General features: G+C 37.0%; 2 protein-coding genes across 3 annotated transcripts in view; one reads left to right on the forward strand and one right to left on the reverse strand.

The window, feature by feature from the left end:
* The window catches only part of ZDHHC8 (zinc finger DHHC-type palmitoyltransferase 8), a 234645-nt gene extending 233136 nt beyond the window's left edge, over window positions 1–1509 (forward strand). The window contains exon 15 of the mRNA XM_054006427.1: window positions 24–1509. Coding sequence (XP_053862402.1) covers window positions 24–174 — 151 coding nt within the window. The 3' untranslated portion in view covers window positions 175–1509. The remainder of the gene's footprint in view (window positions 1–23) is intronic.
* A 261-nt stretch (window positions 1510–1770) lies between these two features.
* The window catches only part of ANKLE2 (ankyrin repeat and LEM domain containing 2), a 33561-nt gene continuing 17845 nt past the window's right edge, over window positions 1771–17486 (reverse strand). For both annotated transcript variants that reach the window (XM_054006424.1, XM_054006423.1), the window contains exons 6-13: window positions 17261–17383; window positions 16600–16666; window positions 15715–15896; window positions 13796–13902; window positions 12488–12681; window positions 9479–10262; window positions 8248–8379; window positions 1771–5219 (exon numbers count right to left, since the gene is read on the reverse strand). In XM_054006424.1, coding sequence (XP_053862399.1) covers window positions 4979–5219; window positions 8248–8379; window positions 9479–10262; window positions 12488–12681; window positions 13796–13902; window positions 15715–15896; window positions 16600–16666; window positions 17261–17383 — 1830 coding nt within the window. In that variant the 3' untranslated portion in view covers window positions 1771–4978. The remainder of the gene's footprint in view (window positions 5220–8247; window positions 8380–9478; window positions 10263–12487; window positions 12682–13795; window positions 13903–15714; window positions 15897–16599; window positions 16667–17260; window positions 17384–17486) is intronic.

The following is a 17486-nucleotide window of genomic DNA, read 5'->3' on the forward strand; positions in this document are numbered from 1 at the left end:
CTAATTGCTTTCTTTTTTAATAGAGCATTACAGTTCCCCCCGGAAGGCTGGCTTCGGATGTCCCTGAATAATGGCAGTATAACCCACTTGGTGATCCGTCCTAGTGGAAGAGTGGCACTTAGAACACTTGGAGACACAGGATTCATGCCTCCAGATAAAATCACACGCACCTGAGTCTGTGCTGGTGATGGCCATCTGGGAGCTGCTTCTAGTCTCGCTGCACTAGTACATCCGACTACTGTACCACTAAATTTCTATTTGTAATATCAGGGTATGATGCTGTTTTAAAATTGTACTTTAATCCCCTCTGCCTCCTTTGCATACTCATGTCTGCTTTTCAGTCCAAAAAAGACGACTTTGCATTTCTTCAGAGTTCTATGGATTTTCCTTGTATCACTTCATAAAATGAAGAGTGACACCTCCCCGCTCTGAGATGTGGAGTACGAAAAGACTGATGAAAGGATATTTGTGCTCAACCATTTGAGAGCACCACTTGCTTGTAAAGTAAAAATTACTCTTCCTGTTGAGCTTTTGGTGAACTGATTCCTATGCTATAGAGGGGTATGACTACTAGTGCTTTCCCTGGTTGAAGTTATGTATGTGTTTAGCAGACACAGGGCATACTGAAATGAGGAGAGAAGTATACAGCTGTGGTGGTAGATTAGTGTGACTTTAATGCTCCCTGCTTTGGAAGTTCATTCCCCTATTCGGAAAAATACTCCTAGCAACAGTATCTCACACGCTGAGAGAAGTCTTTTTGTATCTACTGAAGCAGCTAGCAGCCACCCACATCTTGCTCCAGAAGGAAAGTAAATGTTAAGACAGACTTTCTTCATAAGCCAGTTTATAATACTACCTTGTCCTTATGCCTGAATGGGGCTTGCGGCAGTGATAGTAGAGGGCTCTGCAGTATAGATAGTGCTTGTCTTATGCAGGTAAGCTTTGAGAACAAACAAACAATCTGCCTCCACATCACCCTGGACTAAGCTTGTCAAAGTACCTAACTCTCTACTTGATGCTGTTAATTCCTATATACCTTTTTACACTCCAACCATGAGTGCTCAGTTTGGGCCAAATTCTGGTGCTATACTAATTTTTATAGCAAACTAGTATGATGGTGAAAGAACAAATAAGAGTATGGGAAGTTAGTTCTAGTCAGGTGAGAACAAGGTTCATGCTCATAACTGGACATTTTACAACATAAGCTTTTCTTGAAGAAAATGCTAGGTACTCACCTCTGCCTTGTCAGAGCTAATATGAAATTTTAATTATGAGAAACAGTGCCTAGCAACCTGTGCAGTTGAAACCATGAACTCTTTCCACACTGTTTAAGCCATCTGGCTCTTGCAGTGGGATCAGTTTAGTGAAACAGGTTACTAAAGAACATAAAACTTTGTATATGAAAAGGGGTGTGTGTGTGGGGGGGTGGTCTTCAGCAATCACTGCAAGAAATTGGAATAATTTTGTCTATCAACTTTTTAAAATATTTGAATAAAAATTTAAGTGGTCTCTGTGTGTACCTTTGAGTATAGCAATAATCACATTTGGAATAAACGGCAAGCCCTAAGAGGGAAGTGCATTAGTGAAGCAGCATGACATTTCTACATTTAAAAGAAAAAAAAAAAAAAATCCACCAGTATCATTGGTTCATCTCACACTAAACTCAAAAATACCATTGATAAAAGAGCATATGCTGTTTCAGGCATTGAGTTGCAAGTTCCACAGGCATCTTATAAATCCCCCACCATATGTAATCAGTAGCAGAATGTCTAATGCTGAATATTTTGTGCACTTTATTCCAGCACATTACATACACAGTATTGAAAGAACCATAAATACGTGCAGGGTGGAAGGCAACAGCACATACAACACATCTTTGCACATGTACAGAAATCAGCATTTGTAGTGGCACTAAGGTTTAAAACCAAAATAATTAAATCTATATAAAAACAAAATTAAGCTGGCAATAGCCTTATTTAGAGAGTACAGATTTTGTACTATTAAAATATTCCTCTGATCTGAGCAACATAAATTTCATCTCTCCAAACATGGGTATTGCTTTTAAATAGCAAAAATCCAACCATCAAGACACAAAAACAAACATCTTTCAGGTTGTGAAATATTTTCCAAACCTTTAGTTTCATGTCTCAAATTGAGGCACCAATTAAATTTCATCATAGAAATGAAACCATGGTATCTAAAAGAAAGATGCTTTGTTTGTATCACACAGCAAAAATGCTGCATTTGGTTTCACAACATGGATACATATTCCTATCCACCTATTGCCCTAGGACACCTTAACTATCTGTTTACTTTGAATGGAAAGAATAGCAGCTAAACCTCAGCATTTTAAAATCATACTTGACAAATAATATAAAAGACCCTTTGCATCATCAGAGGTCAACTATTAAAAACTAAACAAACAGTCCTAATCTAGATTTAGAGCATCTTCAGCCTCTTCTAGAAGATCTCCCAAGATTGTGAATGAACAAATTGCTATATTTTTAAATAAATGAAGTTCATGTATTATAAATTTACTTAAAACAGAATACAAACACATGGTCTAAACTCAATAAGGCATTTGTCACTAAAAAATGCTGTCCCCCATCCCCTCTCCCCCCACAACCCCAAACAAAAGTTACAAACTGGTAGAAGTTTTTGTGCCAGAAATTTGTATTTGAATACAAAAAAGCATCTAACAAGTGTAAAAGAAAAAGACAAACTAGTACTAAAGCATCAGTTCCTCAATCTCCTGATTTTGTTTTACCAAAGTTTTTCTTAAGCTATTTCTAAACAGAAATGTAGAGCCTATATCAGAGATGAGATGGAAATTCCCATTAGGTGGAGGCCCATAGCTGCCTCGGACAGGCACAGATGTTGGAAGTACTGGAAAAAAATATATGCAGTAATCGGTGTTTATTTTAACACCAGTACAAGTAACTTGTGAAGTGTTTTCAGCTTTTACACACACGCATACACACAGGTGATTTGTGTGTACAATATTTAAGCAATTAGCTGGACAGACTGGATAATTACTACACACCAGTCCAGAAAGGGTAGGGAAATTGATTTTTAATATTTTAGAAGTTAAAGCAATGGAAATGTATGTTTGATACAGACCCCTACAGCAACAAAGATTAATAGCAACTGGAAAAGTTACTACTACTACAGTAGGTTTTTTTGGAGGAGAATCCCACAATAAAGCAACTTGGGTGGATTATACTTGAATGAGGGTCAATTAGAAGGTAGTGGCTCATTTCTAACATTCAGTTCATGGGAATCAATTAATAATTTCCATTTAAACCATCTATAAACACAGTTCCATCAAAACAATAAGCTACAGAAAGACCCTTTAGAATACCTTTCCATTCCCATGTAAGTGGATGCCACTTTTAAAACCACAAACAAAAACGCGAATTTAAAAATGTTACAAAAGGCACTATTAAGTGCAGTTTTGAAGTTTGTAACAAACAATGAATATATTCAGAAGTATACAGTGTGTGTATGAAAGTCATTTTACTCTAGTGTGCAATAGCTACCGAAACAGCCATCTCTTGTATAATTTTAATCCAGCCTCTGTAATGTAATAAAGGTCCCACAGTTGGATAACAATATACTATGACATCTCATCTACTATTAGGGTTCCTTTAGATACATATGCATGTTACAAAAGCTCCTTGAGGTTCTATTTTTTCCTTGCACTGGGGGGGGGGGGGGGGGGGTAGTGTTATCAACCAGAATAATTGATCCTTTCTACTCCCATGCCTGGGGCACCTTTGATCAGATGTCTATCATAAAGATTATTTTTAATTCTGTGATAGGGAATTACACTACTGAAAGCCTTTTCTTAAGCAAAAAACACAACTATCCAAATCTACAGTGTGTGTGTTCTGTTTCAAGTATAGAAACATTTCCAATTTCCATATAGCACACTATCTAAAGGGTTCATCCTTAAAGAATACTGAGAAATTAAATTATTTTTAATTGTAGCTAACAAAAAGGTAGTTACTATATCTAGACTACAGCCAGTAAGAATTTGTATTTCAATAAAAACAATGTCTCAGTCCTTATTCATCCCTTCTAACATTTAGGAAATAAGAAACCTCTTCATGGGTTTCTGTTTATCTCCATAATATATCACATTAAACTGGACCATTAACATACATCACTGGTAAACTTACTTAAATTATTGCTGATGTGCTTTTGTGTAATTACTAGTGAAGTCTGCAAATGGCAAAAGCTTTAGGGGGAAAAAGCTGAGCTTTTATCTTCAAACTAACCCAAACATAGATCACTAATTTCTATAGTGCCCTTTTCCTAAAACTCTGAACCTGTGATGTGTTGTTGTTATCCTCAGAATGCGAAGTGACCCATCAGCATCTCTGGCTGATCTTCATTTCAATTTCTTACTGTTTAGACTGAACTGTTTATTGGGCAGTGGGGAGTCAAATTCTTACTGAAACAGGGAAGAGGGAACCACCCAGCTTAAACTTTCAGTTCTTTAATTTGAATTTTTTCTGTTGTAAATTAATTATGAATGCATTTGACTCCTTCCATGAGTTCCCTCTAAGCTAGAATTCTGTTTATTGATAAGATGCTTCAAAGTTATGTAGGTGAAAAAAATGCATCTGGGGGTTCATTTTGACTATCACATTTGCCTACAGTAAACACCACCATTTCTAGCAGGAATCACTCAGTGAAAGGTTCAGATCATTGCTCTATGGTTAACAAGAATAAGGGTTATTTATTGTATAACTACTGGATAAGAGAACTTCACTAACTTCTTGCAAATCACCAGTAATCTATCTGGTACATGAAGTAAAGACATATTTAATTTTTAAAATGTATATTTGTCCTCAAATGAGGATAAATAAATAGCCAAAGACACTTCCTCATGTCACTTTAGCAATGCTACAATTTCCCCCCTCCACTCTTAAAATGAAAATATAATTAAAGTCCCAGGAAGATGAGTTATGTTCTAATGGGAAGAAGGTTTTGACAGGTGATGCAGTTTTAACAACAGTATATTGTTGGCATATGCTGGACTGTACCGCCCAGGACTCCCAAGATCCGGAAAAAATGAAGCAACATTGCCATATTTCCCTGGGCTGCCCATCACTGGACTATTTCTTCTTGGACTAGAGTACGTTGAACCATTTGGTGGACCTGCTGCAAGAGACTGGGACTTGAACCTTCCTTTCAATGCTGGACTTGGCCAACTACAGGAAAATAAAAAAAATCACCATATGTATAATATTTCAGAAAATCTTAATGGGGTGAGAAATAGGCTCTCACTAGCACCTGTGAGCTTGATGGAGATGCATCAGAAAACACAACAGATCAAGAGAAAGACCGGAGGGAAAGAAAAACAAGGGAGCAGCATATTAGGTCACACATGGATATATCACTGAAACTAGCTAATGTCTTTTGCTCCAAAATGGCGAATTATAAAAAAAATGCATTGTTTGTGCACATTTGGCCAACTGCAATTCAACACCCACATATAATAGGAAAGGACCTGCTTATTATCTTGTTTCTATGGCTGATCATGTGATAAGATTTAGAACTCTCAAGCACAGATGGCCAGCCTACCACGAAACATCAAAGAAATAGCAGGTTATCTTTGTTTTGTAAAGCTCAAAATGACTCTTCAGCACATCACCACTTACAAGACTATGGACAAGGTATTTGGTTAAAGAAGAGATTTGTTAAAGGTGGCTTTGTACCAGTGATTTTGTAGGTTTGGCCTTCGGAGAGACGGTTTTTGTTTTTGTTTTTTTAAATGCAATGTGTCCGGATGCAACAGAAATAATAAATACATTTTTTATGGACTAAATGTTTACTTGTTTAAAAATCATAAAATTCCCTCTTTAATATTATTTATCTTTTTGAATAAGCCACGATTACTCACTTTGGTTTTACCAATTAATTACTATTCTATCATACATAACGATAATCTCATATGACACTATATTTTTCTACCAAAGCAGAAATAGATTTTGAAGATAACAGTCAGCTTTAAAAAGGGTAATGAAAGAGTTAAACATACTGTAAAGCTTTTAAAGACTCCAAATCACTAATATATGTTTAGATTCAGTTGCATGCGTAGATATTTATTTCAAAATGTTTGAATATCCATTTCTTCTTACCTATCCAGACCTGTACTTCCAGGTTCTCTTTTTCCTGCCAAACTCTGACACCGAGAATACTTACGTGGGGCATTATTCTGTACTTCCTGTCTCTGATTGAGGTGTTGCTGGCACTAGCAACACTTGAAATGGAAATAGAGCAAACTTTGGTCTTGCCAAGTAAATGAAAAGACACTAATTTCCAAATATTTTATTACTTACATTAAGCACCAACTTTGTGCTGGCAATGTACAAAAGAGAAGATAGCTGCCTTATAAGATGCTTTAAAATGTAAATATATTGTAGTTAATCTAAACACATATTATCGATTTAGGATTTTAAAAACTTCTCACTGCTCCTTTAAAACTGAGTGTGTAGAATAAGAATAAAAGTTACATAATACTTCAGCTTCTTTGAAGAAAGTATTCACAGAAGTTAAAAAGTTGATTGCTCAACCCAGACCCCTGAAAGTTTACTAAAAAGCAGGAAGGACTTCAGCTGGACTGAAGTGTGACATTTGTAAATAGTTTATTTTTACAATTGCTTTTTGCTGCAAGAGGATGCTGTGTTTGAAAAGTGTCAACTGTTCACAGGCAGTATGGCAACCCAGCAGGAGAGAACAAAAACCTGTTTCCACACTACTTTAATCACAGAAAGATCTCCCACATACATAATTTAAACACACACATCTGCAGGTATCAAAACTTGCATCTACTATGGCAGGGTAACAAAATGTCTGAAGACCTCTAGATCGTATTATCTAAAATTAAAAATTCATTTGATATGGCATCTTGCATAATCTAGTATTTCAAAGCAATTCTATTATTGTATTATATTGCACCAATGATTATGAGTTAGAAACAGGTACAGTAACTCCTCACTTAAAAGTCGTCCCGGTTAACGTTGTTGATCAATTAGAGAACATGCTTGTTTAAAGTTGTGCAATCCTCCCTTATAACATTTGGCAGCTTCCTGCTTTGTCCACTGCTTGGAGAAAGAGCAGCCCGTTAGAGCTAGCTGGCGGTGGCTTGGAACCAGGGTGGACTGGCAGCCTCCCCCAATCAGCTCCCTGCTCCCCTAAGTTCCCTGTGAGGCAGCCGCCCAGCAGGCTATCAATTGCCAGGCAGTTCAGCTGTCCCTCCTCCCACTGCCATGTGCTGCTCCTGCCCTCTGCCTTGGACCTGCTCGCCTGGGAGCCTCCGGACAGAAGGAGATTGCTGGCAGCAGCTGTTGTCTCAACTTGCTGATCTACTTAAAAAGGCAATGTACTTAGAGTGGGGTCAGCCTACTTAAAGGGGCAATGCACATATCTCTCTCTCTCTCTCTCTCTCTCTCTCTCTCTCACACACACACACACGGGGTGTGTGTCTCTGTCTGACATGCTGTCTCCCCTCCCTCCATTTTTGCTGCCTTGTAGAGTGTAAGGCTACATTAACAACATGTTAACCCTTGAGGGCTCAGTCGAGTACTAGTTCATCATTTAGCAGTAAGGCATTCCCTGGGAAATAGCCCACCCTCTGACTCCATCACCTCAACCAAACTTCACAATCATCATTGCTGTGTACAGTATTAAATTGTTTGTTTAAACTGTGTGTGTGTAAAAAATTTCCCTGGAACCTAACCCTCCCCATTTACATTAATTCTTATGGGGAAATTGGATTTGCTTAACATCGTTTCGCTTAAAGTCGCGTTTTTCAGGAACATAACTACAACGTTAAGCGAAGAGTTACTGTACTGCAGTGACTGTATAGGCAAATGTGGCAGCCCCTACGTGTTGAGTAATAACAGAGCATTCGGCATCGTGAGACTGGCTAGATCAGCAGAATTAATTCCGACACTCTTGAAATCTGCATGTTTTACCTGGATAACTTTCTGAGATAGGATGAAGCAACGTGGCTTTGATATCTAATCTTTAGCACCAGTAAGCAGAGCTACACCAGCAATGGGTATAAGCCCAAGTCTTAATTTAAAATACATTAGATGCTATAGAATTGAATACTTTTAATTTAGACTTTTGTATAGGATAGAGCTTAAAATTCTAGCTACTAAAGATGTCCTGCCACGGACAAACTAAAAAACTGTTGCTCTTCAACTCATTCTGTTGAATTTACATAAATACCTTTGCCTGTCAGAAGAAGAGTAGGACTGTACAGCATTCTTCCATTTGTAAGTAATGGGGTATTTCTGTGGGTCAATCTCTACTCCTTCTACAGCTGCTAAGACATCACTATCCAGCTTTGATGGTTGTTCCCTAGAATATAAATGGAACTAGATGAAAACAGCTGTTAAACTTTTTAGACAAGATAACATCCCCACACCCCAGTGTAGATATTTTGAAATGTTTCTAGTAGGTAAATGCGTGCCAACTGGATTAGTTGCTCTTCACATTCAAATGGATTGTTTTCAAGCATGCTTTGATATAAGAAATAATGCCCATCCATAGGGACATTCAATATGCTTCACTGCAAGACCATATTAATAGTCAGATCAGAGGCAAGCTTGGAAAGTGTCCTTAAATTCAGTTTCATATATGTTGAGAACGTGAAAGCTATTTAGCACTTAATCTAATTGAAAGTAGGGATGTAAACAGCATTTAAAGAAAGTAACCATTTAAACTATTAAAACATTATCGGTTAAATGAGTAACCGATAACGAGTTCGCAACATAGGTGCAGGAACTGGGGGTGCTGCAGCACCTCCATGTTTTACTTGAGGCTCCGCTGTCACCCCGTGTCCAGGGCTCCAATGCCGGCAGTCAGGGCCCCAGGCGCAGGGCCAGCAGCCAGGGCCCCAAGCCAGCAGCCGGGACCCCACGTAAAACGTGGGGTGCCGCACTCTTAGTTCAGTGCCTATGATGTCAGTTCCACAGCAATGGTCCCGAAACAATGCAGAACCTAGTGCCACATACACTATGAAATGGTACTGCTGCAACATTTTTAATGTGCACATTAGGCATTTAAACTTTAACCGAATACATTACCAGTAAGACTGATTGGTTAACTGGTTAACATTTTACATCCCTAATTGAAAGGTTCACCAAGCCTGCCTGATGAACAGGAGCTAGCTCACAAGCTGAAGAGTCTATTTGAAACTTCAGTACTGGAACAAAGCTACAGAGCTCTCTTCTTCATACCCAAATTGTTTTACACACAATCTCTAGAGAGCGTGAAAGGACTGCATCTTTACTGTAGGAACTACAAAGCATTTTAAGGAGGTGTTTTTTTTTTTTTTTTTTCAAAGTGATTATAACTGGGGTTTGAAACTTTTTTGAAGAATTTCTTACAGCAAGGTTAAGAGCGTATGGAACTAGTTTTGCACGTATGGACCAAGGGACAAAAAAGTAATTCATACCCAAAGAGGAATAACTTCTTTGTATTTTCATTTCTTGGTGGAGTCTTCAAAAGAAATCTCTGAGAAGAGGGCTCTTGACACAAATAAGCAGCACACTCAGACTGCACTGCAAGACCGCCAAGCTGCTGTGTCTCTTTGTCCCAAATACCAGGGTCCAATGACAGTCTTTCAGCTTCTGAGGGTATTTTGTTTTCTGTCCTTAATTTTGTATCTCCAGGCTTTTCAGTAGTAGCTGGCTCAGAACAGCTTGCCACAGAAAGTGCTGAGCAGGTTTTACCCAGCTGGTCCTTTGATATTCTGACCGGGCTCATTCCTTCAGCCAAACTTCTCTCGTTCTCAGTTTTTGCAGTGATTTTGTTTGATTTCGCCACCAAACATTCCCCTGCCACTGCTTGGCCTTGGAAAGACAGTCTTTCAAATTCCGCCATTAAATTGGAGACTGGGGATATAAGGCACTCCTCTCCACCACGTGAATGTTTTCTGTCACTAGTTATCCTCTCATTAGTTACAGGGCTGCAAAATCCATTTTTGCTGGATGAAACCTCCTTCTCATAATGCATGGAGAGGTCCGATGTTTCTATAATGTTTACTTTGTGCTCCATCGACAGGATGTCACACTCCGAATCTCCAATAGCATCTATACTCGATTCCTTAGACACAACAGGTGGGCTGTTATTCCGTGCTGCATTCTGTCTGTTTTTAATTTCTTCTAAGCTCATGTCATCATCATCTTCATCTAAAAATGCTCCAACAGAAATTGAATTGCAGCATTTTTTACTTTTGCCTACAAACAATTTTAATAAAAAGATATAAATAAGAGGCTTGACAACTGAAGTCCTAGCCTATAAACTAGGAACAGCTCTATGGTCTTAGGTAATTGCATTATTGCATGTATGTTTCCATTTATGGAGACCCTTTTATAATCAGATGCATGTAATGGTATTAGTTAAACTACATAATCTTATAAAAAAATATATACATCTTGTTTGCAATTATCCTTTTTTATCCTATTCATCTGAGAGAGAGGTTTCCTGTACTTCTCACTTAAAGTGCCTGATTCACAGAAACCGACCAAGTTTCAAGATAAAATCAGAAGGCAGAATACGATGGCAAAAAGATATAGATGCAAGCTAACTATTAAGTTTGCCATGTCCTCCTACACACCAAAGGTTCCACTGAAGTTACATTGGCACAAAGACAAACCCACAAAAGAAGCTCAATTAAGTTCTCTTGTGAATAGGTACCTAAATATATACAGTCCTCTTTCAACAACAGGCAATGATATACACTTTACAGAATATATTTATTTCTGCAACATGGCCCTAGGTGAGCACACAAAATATTGCTGATCCTATTTCTACTGCAGTATTGCAATTAGAGATTACTGAAAGGTACACAGGAGTTTGGTAGAGTACACCTACATTTTACTGTTGGAGACAAAAAAGTGTCCACTTTTTCTATGTTAAGAACATTAAGTGTGTGCGTGAGAAAGAAATTTAACATTGGACAAACCCTTTACTTTCCTGCAACTGACTTGGTCGATGATTAAGCTAGGAATTTTATCAAAGTATCTACTTCAGCATCAAGTCTGTTCATTTGAGAATGCAGGACCGTAGATATTAATGGGGAAAAAAAATGGCAAAAGCAGCTCTCTTTCTTTCCAGGTCCACCTCTCTAAGTGCATTGGAGGACCAGATGCCATATTCATGCTCCTCTGCAGACTTAGCATAGGATCACTTCACATACAAATTTGTTTGGATAGAAATAATTAAACCCACCAACAGCCAACTAGTAAGAGGAGAAATTCTGTAGCGCTGGGTTGTATGTGCATCCACTCAAACTAATGAAGAGAGAAACTGGGAACAATTGGTGCAGAGAGACTTGTATAACCTTGGTTACAGGAAAAATATTTCCTAATGGGGAACCGCTTTGAAAAGGGGTCTGTGCCTATAGCTGGTCAAAAAATCTGTGTCAAAACAGATATCCATCAGAAAATGCCATTTCGACAAAACCAAAATTTACTGTGAAATCGTATCAATTTCAAAGAAAATTCCCGCAAGAACAAATTTTCTGGAAAAAAATAAAAAACATTTGATTTTATTTTGTTTCAGAATTTGTTTCCACTTTTATATTATATTTATATTGTTTACATTACTTCATGATGGGTCAAAGTCATAGCATAATGTGTTTATTAAAACACTGACAAAATGTCAGTTACACTGCAACAAACAGGAGACACTGATCTAGAAAATAAGAAAAAATGTTACTTCATATAGATTGAAACAGCTGCCTTTAATATTTAAAAATAGAATATTTTGACTGTCATAATGACACGATGTCATACTATGGATTAATGATGAAATCATGAAAATGTAAAAAGGAAAAAACCCCAAATTTTCCAAAACAAATTTTTTAGAATGATTTCTCCCCCACTACCCGTGAATTTACATTTTGTGGGAAATTAAAAAAAAAATAAATTAGTTTTGTTCCAATTAGGGTCAAAAACAAATCCTGAAAGATCAGCATTTCCTGTGAAACAGAAATTCTGAGTTACGACCTGCAGCCCATTAAATTGATGCAAAAAGTTTGGTTTTAGGCCTTTGTTAGTGTGTCTCCTTTGCCCACAACTGGATTGAATTATTTCTGTTTTAGAAAGCTGACTGCACTTCACAAAGGAATTCCCGAATATTCCGAGTGAAATCCAAGCCCCACTGAAGTCAATGAGAGTTTTGCCATTGACTTTAAAGAGGCCAGGATTTCAATCCAGAATCTGTAATCAAGTGAACAACAGCATGCAAGACGGATAGTTATTAATGAGATATGATCTCGTAACCTCCCACTTCTCTAAAGTAATGTTTTTACATTGGAAGTAGAATAATATTTGAGTAATAGATTAAAACTTTTTTTTTTGGATTGCAGATATTAATTAAATGTGAACTCCAAGCCCCGCTCAAAGCTTTTTCTTAGTGTAAATCACTTTGTTTATAATAATGCTTGCTCTTTTCTTACCAGAAGGATGTGGAGTTTTATATCTGTTGCAGGTTTCATTTTCTCCTGTTTCTTGCTGAGCCTTTTCGCTCATTTCCCGTTGACTCAGGTATTCTTCTAATTTTTGCAACCCCTCCTGGGAAGACAGATCAACAAAACAGCCCAGAAATTCCCAGTATTCAACCCACGGGAACCCCTGCTCATGAGCTAACTCCCTGCAATAAATAAGATAAAACGAATCATTTGTGAAGACATCATATATTAGTATGACAATACATGTAATGAACATGTTTTATCAGCTATTTCTAGGCCTCTGAAATTGTGAAACATATATAAGAATTCTGTAACAACCAAGTTCTGCATCAGCAATAATATGTATCCTTCTCCGTAACATACCAAGTGTTATCTGTCGCTAATTCCTTTCCTTTATAGTAATCCTAATGTTTTACTTATTCATTGTAAAAATGCCTCAGCTTGTGATTTTTTTAAGATAACTGTCTAGGTATCAGGTGGAGAAATGAATCAATTACTGGCATAGGTACTTCCTTAGTTGAAGTCAATCAACAATCTTTTTTTTTTCGTTTTTCAGAAAAAGGGTAATTTTAAAGAAAAGATAGAACCCACTCCTTGTTTTAAACAAGCTTAGATGTCTTAAAGTTTTTACATTTACGTGCTACCACAACACAGAAAATCTATCTTTTGTGGTAAGGATCCATGCATACCCCCATACACCTTTCACAAAGGTGGACACTTTCTGTACTGTGTGGCTGGAGAAAGGATATGGGTATACCTTAATATCTTTTTCCATTTCACAAAACTTTAACAATTTTCCAGCTTCCAGAAAATGTAGACAGTGCTCAAATCTATTACTCAATTAGTTGACAATCTGATTTTCAAAAGGACAAAGTCCCAATTGTTAGCTTTCTCCCTAATCTGAAATACTCTGAGAAATTAAGCAAAAGAGTGGGTGGGGATTGAGAAAAAAGTTCTGGACATAATGCGGGTAACAGTTAAAAAATGTATTTCTTCTCCCCTTCCAGAGTAGTTAAATAGGTGGCCTACAATGTGCAGAACTAGATGTTCATGATGGTCCCTTCTGAACTTAAGGTCTATGGGTTTCATTTTTTGAGTGAAATCATTTTTTATTTACATAAAAAGTACAATAAGGACCCAAACAAAATATATATTGTAAAATATTTGTAGAAGAATTTTTGCTTTATGCAGCTTGTCCTTATGTTAACCATTAATGTGCCTTTAGTGCTGGAGTTTTTTTAAATAATTTTCTGGCTTATTGCTAACACATCTTTCATGCTGAGATTTTCTTAATACCTTCCAACTCTTTCAACTCCTCTTTCTGGATCGGATTTCCTGACATTGTGAAAGAAGCCTGCTCTCTCTCTAGGTGGAGTTTTCCAAAGCCTGCGAAATTCTTCTGCCTTCAAAACAAATTCAGAATGTAGACAATAAAACTACAACATACACCTTTAAGTACACTGCAGCTAAAGTCTCTACCTAGAAGCTTTTTTGCTTCAGAGATACATTAGGTTGTTCAATGATGAATTTAGCTGTTCTTCAGTTGCATATATACAATTCAAGTTTAGCTATACACATTGCTCAACTATACCCAATTACAATTTGTGTCTTTCATTTTAGACACAAAATTTCACCCCATCAGACTTGTTTATTACTGTACACGATTGGTCTCATAAGCACCAGATCTTGAAAGTGATATTAAGCATAACTATGAAAAAAGTTACCACAATTTAAAGCTTCCATTACTAATTTCTGTACTACAGCAAGACACATATTGGGTTTGACTGACTTTTCTAGATTATCTGTTATTGCCAAATAGAAACCTCTTTTGTAGCTACAGGGTGGTGTATATCCTCTTTGGAGATTTTTTTTTTTTTTTAAACAGATAGTGTGTATTTTCTAAGGCCTTGTACACCTAAGCTATTTACATTGAATAATTAATTTATTTTCTGGGCAATAGCACAGAATGAAGTCTAATGATTGGTGCACACCCGAGAACAAAAGACATACAACTTTAGTTTCTAAAATGTTAATTCTGTAAACTCACCTACATTTTTAATCTCATTACACGTGATCCAGCCAACATTAATAGCTGAGTGCTACGTTTAGACTGTTACGAGTATATGCCTGTAGCCTAAAATAATGCATTATTTGTCATTTATGTCACAACTCCAGAGTATAAATTTTGAATTTAAATGAATAAATAAGAATGTAATCAAGAAAGGCTATTTAGGGGGAAAATAGCACACATTCTCAGTAAGTCTGACACATCAAGTGGTCATGAAGTGTCAAAGGAAAAAGCTCTCAACCATGTGTAAGCTATTGGTCGGAGTTAAGTTTCTTCCTCTAGCTCATCAACAGATGGAGCAGACAGCTCACTCAGACCAGTGGTACATCTTGCTGGTGACAACACCTGCCAGAAGGGTTACACATGTTAATTGCTATTTCTAAAGGTGTCAGACTAAGATGTAGATAATAAACTGATGAAATGTCTGGATTGTATACAATGATTTTTGTAATAAAGATATATTAATATTTAACTGCCATCATTATGATTATGTTTTCCTATAATTCCATTAGGATTTATTATTTTTTCAATTGGATAAACATTTTACTAGTCTACTCTAGCAAGATTAAATGGTGATAAACTGATTCAAACATTTAGTATCAGTTTTTAGTTAGAATATTCTAGATCTTTTGCCATTTCTAGCTATATGTTTTCATTTTCATAAGTGATTAATAGTTACCTCTAAAATCAGTTTTAGTTTCAGGCAGGGGAAACCAGGGCACTTATCTGCAAGGACTGTACAGATCCAGAAGATACATCAAGAGTCATCTGCATCTCAGAATATTTAACTAGGTCCCAGTAGGAAAACAAGAGTTTTCAACTATTTCTTTATTTTTACCACATTTCCCCACTTCCTGATACACACAGCCTCCTCAGATACCAAAGCTCCACAATCATCTGTTAAGAGGGTTCCAAAAATGGTACAAACATAACCAACGCCCCCGTCCCCGTCCCCCCCCCATGGTAAAAATCCATGTTTTTTCTGGAAAAAAAGAGCAATGATGCTGAACCCTCAGTGGGGGTCTCCAAAACTAACAGGCTATGCCAATGAAGGAGCCATCAGCTTGGGCTCAAATTACTGTATTTTGAAAGCCACAAGAGAATTAGGAAAGCATTTGGTTTTATGACATCTTCATTATATCCTTACCTTGGAGGGGGTCATTGGGCCTGCAAAAGCTCTCACTGACAAGACTGGATCTTTGGGGCTGCCACTGTGTTTAGGTAAAGCTGTAAGGGGGTTATCATCTGACTGATCAGGTGACCAAGGTGCACCAATCACTGGAGCTGAGGAATTGCCTTCTGCTCGCAAGAGTGGCACATAATATCGACCTAAAAATAAAACAATATATGATTTTTTTTTTAAGAATCTAGTGTTACAGTAGTTTGCTGCCTCTTTCTGGAATATATTTAAAATGTCAGTACATCTGCATGCCTAGAAATTTGACTTAATTTCACTAGCAAAAGTCTTCATCTTTTAATTAAAACTCACTGCTTCTAATACTTATTCAATGCTGAAGATTTTATTTTAGGTCCCTTTCTCACAAAAAAGGAATTGCTGTACTGACATATCTGCTTCCTGAGGATCTTTAGCACTTTCTAAACATGCATGCTGTGAAAATGTACATCCATGTATCTGGCATTTAAGGACAACCACTAGGAAACAAGATGAATCCCTCACTTTATGATGATTCCTTGTGCAGCCTTTTGTAATTGAGTAGCCTAAAATCTCTGCCTCAGATTCCTCATCAGTAAAATGGGGATAATACCTACCTCACAAGGGTGTGAGGATTACTGTCTATTCTATAATCTCTAAATACTGATCAACAGGTCATCCAGTTTAAGACATTTTTCCTGTTCCTTGGTAGCACTAAAGTTTCTCTCATAGTAAGAGCACTGTTTATCAAAACCAACTGGTCAACAGGAACACTACTAAACATAAATATGAAAGTGTAAGACAGAATGACAACCAAATTAACATTTTTGGACGTTGCATACACAGCAAAGATTACATATTAAAGCTCTGAATACAAACCTTTCAAATATTCTCTTATTTTCTCTTTCAGTTCCATCGATTTATTTTTGTTTCTTTCACAGATTACCTGTTAGAAGAAATGTTAGCAAAAATGTTTGTCAGTGTTTAATTAGCAAAGCCCTCAACATTATTTTGTAATTCCCATGTCCATGTCTTTTTTTGAATACAAAAGGATCCCCTGCTCCTTCAGACATATCATCCACACGCACACCCCTATACACTGCTTTTTTTTTTTTAAACTGGAAACACATTTCAGTCTTTCCTATAAGTAAGTTTTCTGTCAACATTCCAGTAAGAACCGTATGATTTGCCTCCACCAACGTGGAGCATTGTTCAACAAATCAAAACTTGCAGCTTTCACATTCAAATCTAAACTAAAAAGTCCTTTGTTGGGACAGGCCATTAAATATGATACAACTTGGAGGTAGGAAATTCTAGAGAGCCACAAACTAGAACCTTCCCACAGATGCAATCAATACTAAAAATTTATTCCAGCACTAGAGATGGTATATTCGAATCCTAATAACCTAACATTCTCAAGCAAGAATCTACCTACATTAGTCAGGGGATCTGTGCTTGAACCCTAAAAATCAAAAATTATATTGATGTACAGCTGAAATTATCACAGATCTGCTTCCAATGTGGATGTAGAGAAACTTACTTCTGCTGGAGTTTGACCATACTTGTTCCTTGGATTTTTTACAATGTCTGGGTGCGAGGTAAGCACATTAACCACATCCAGATTCCCAAACTTGCATGCAAAATGCAATGGAGTATCGAATACCTACAACACAGGGGAAAAAAAAACAAAAACATATACCTTCATTGAACATTCTCAGCTTCTCATTCATTACCCAGACTTAGTATATATTTGGAAACATGATGTG

The sequence above is a fragment of the Malaclemys terrapin genome, chromosome 16, assembly GCF_027887155.1.
Source record: "Malaclemys terrapin pileata isolate rMalTer1 chromosome 16, rMalTer1.hap1, whole genome shotgun sequence".
Lineage (NCBI taxonomy): Eukaryota > Metazoa > Chordata > Testudines > Emydidae > Malaclemys > Malaclemys terrapin.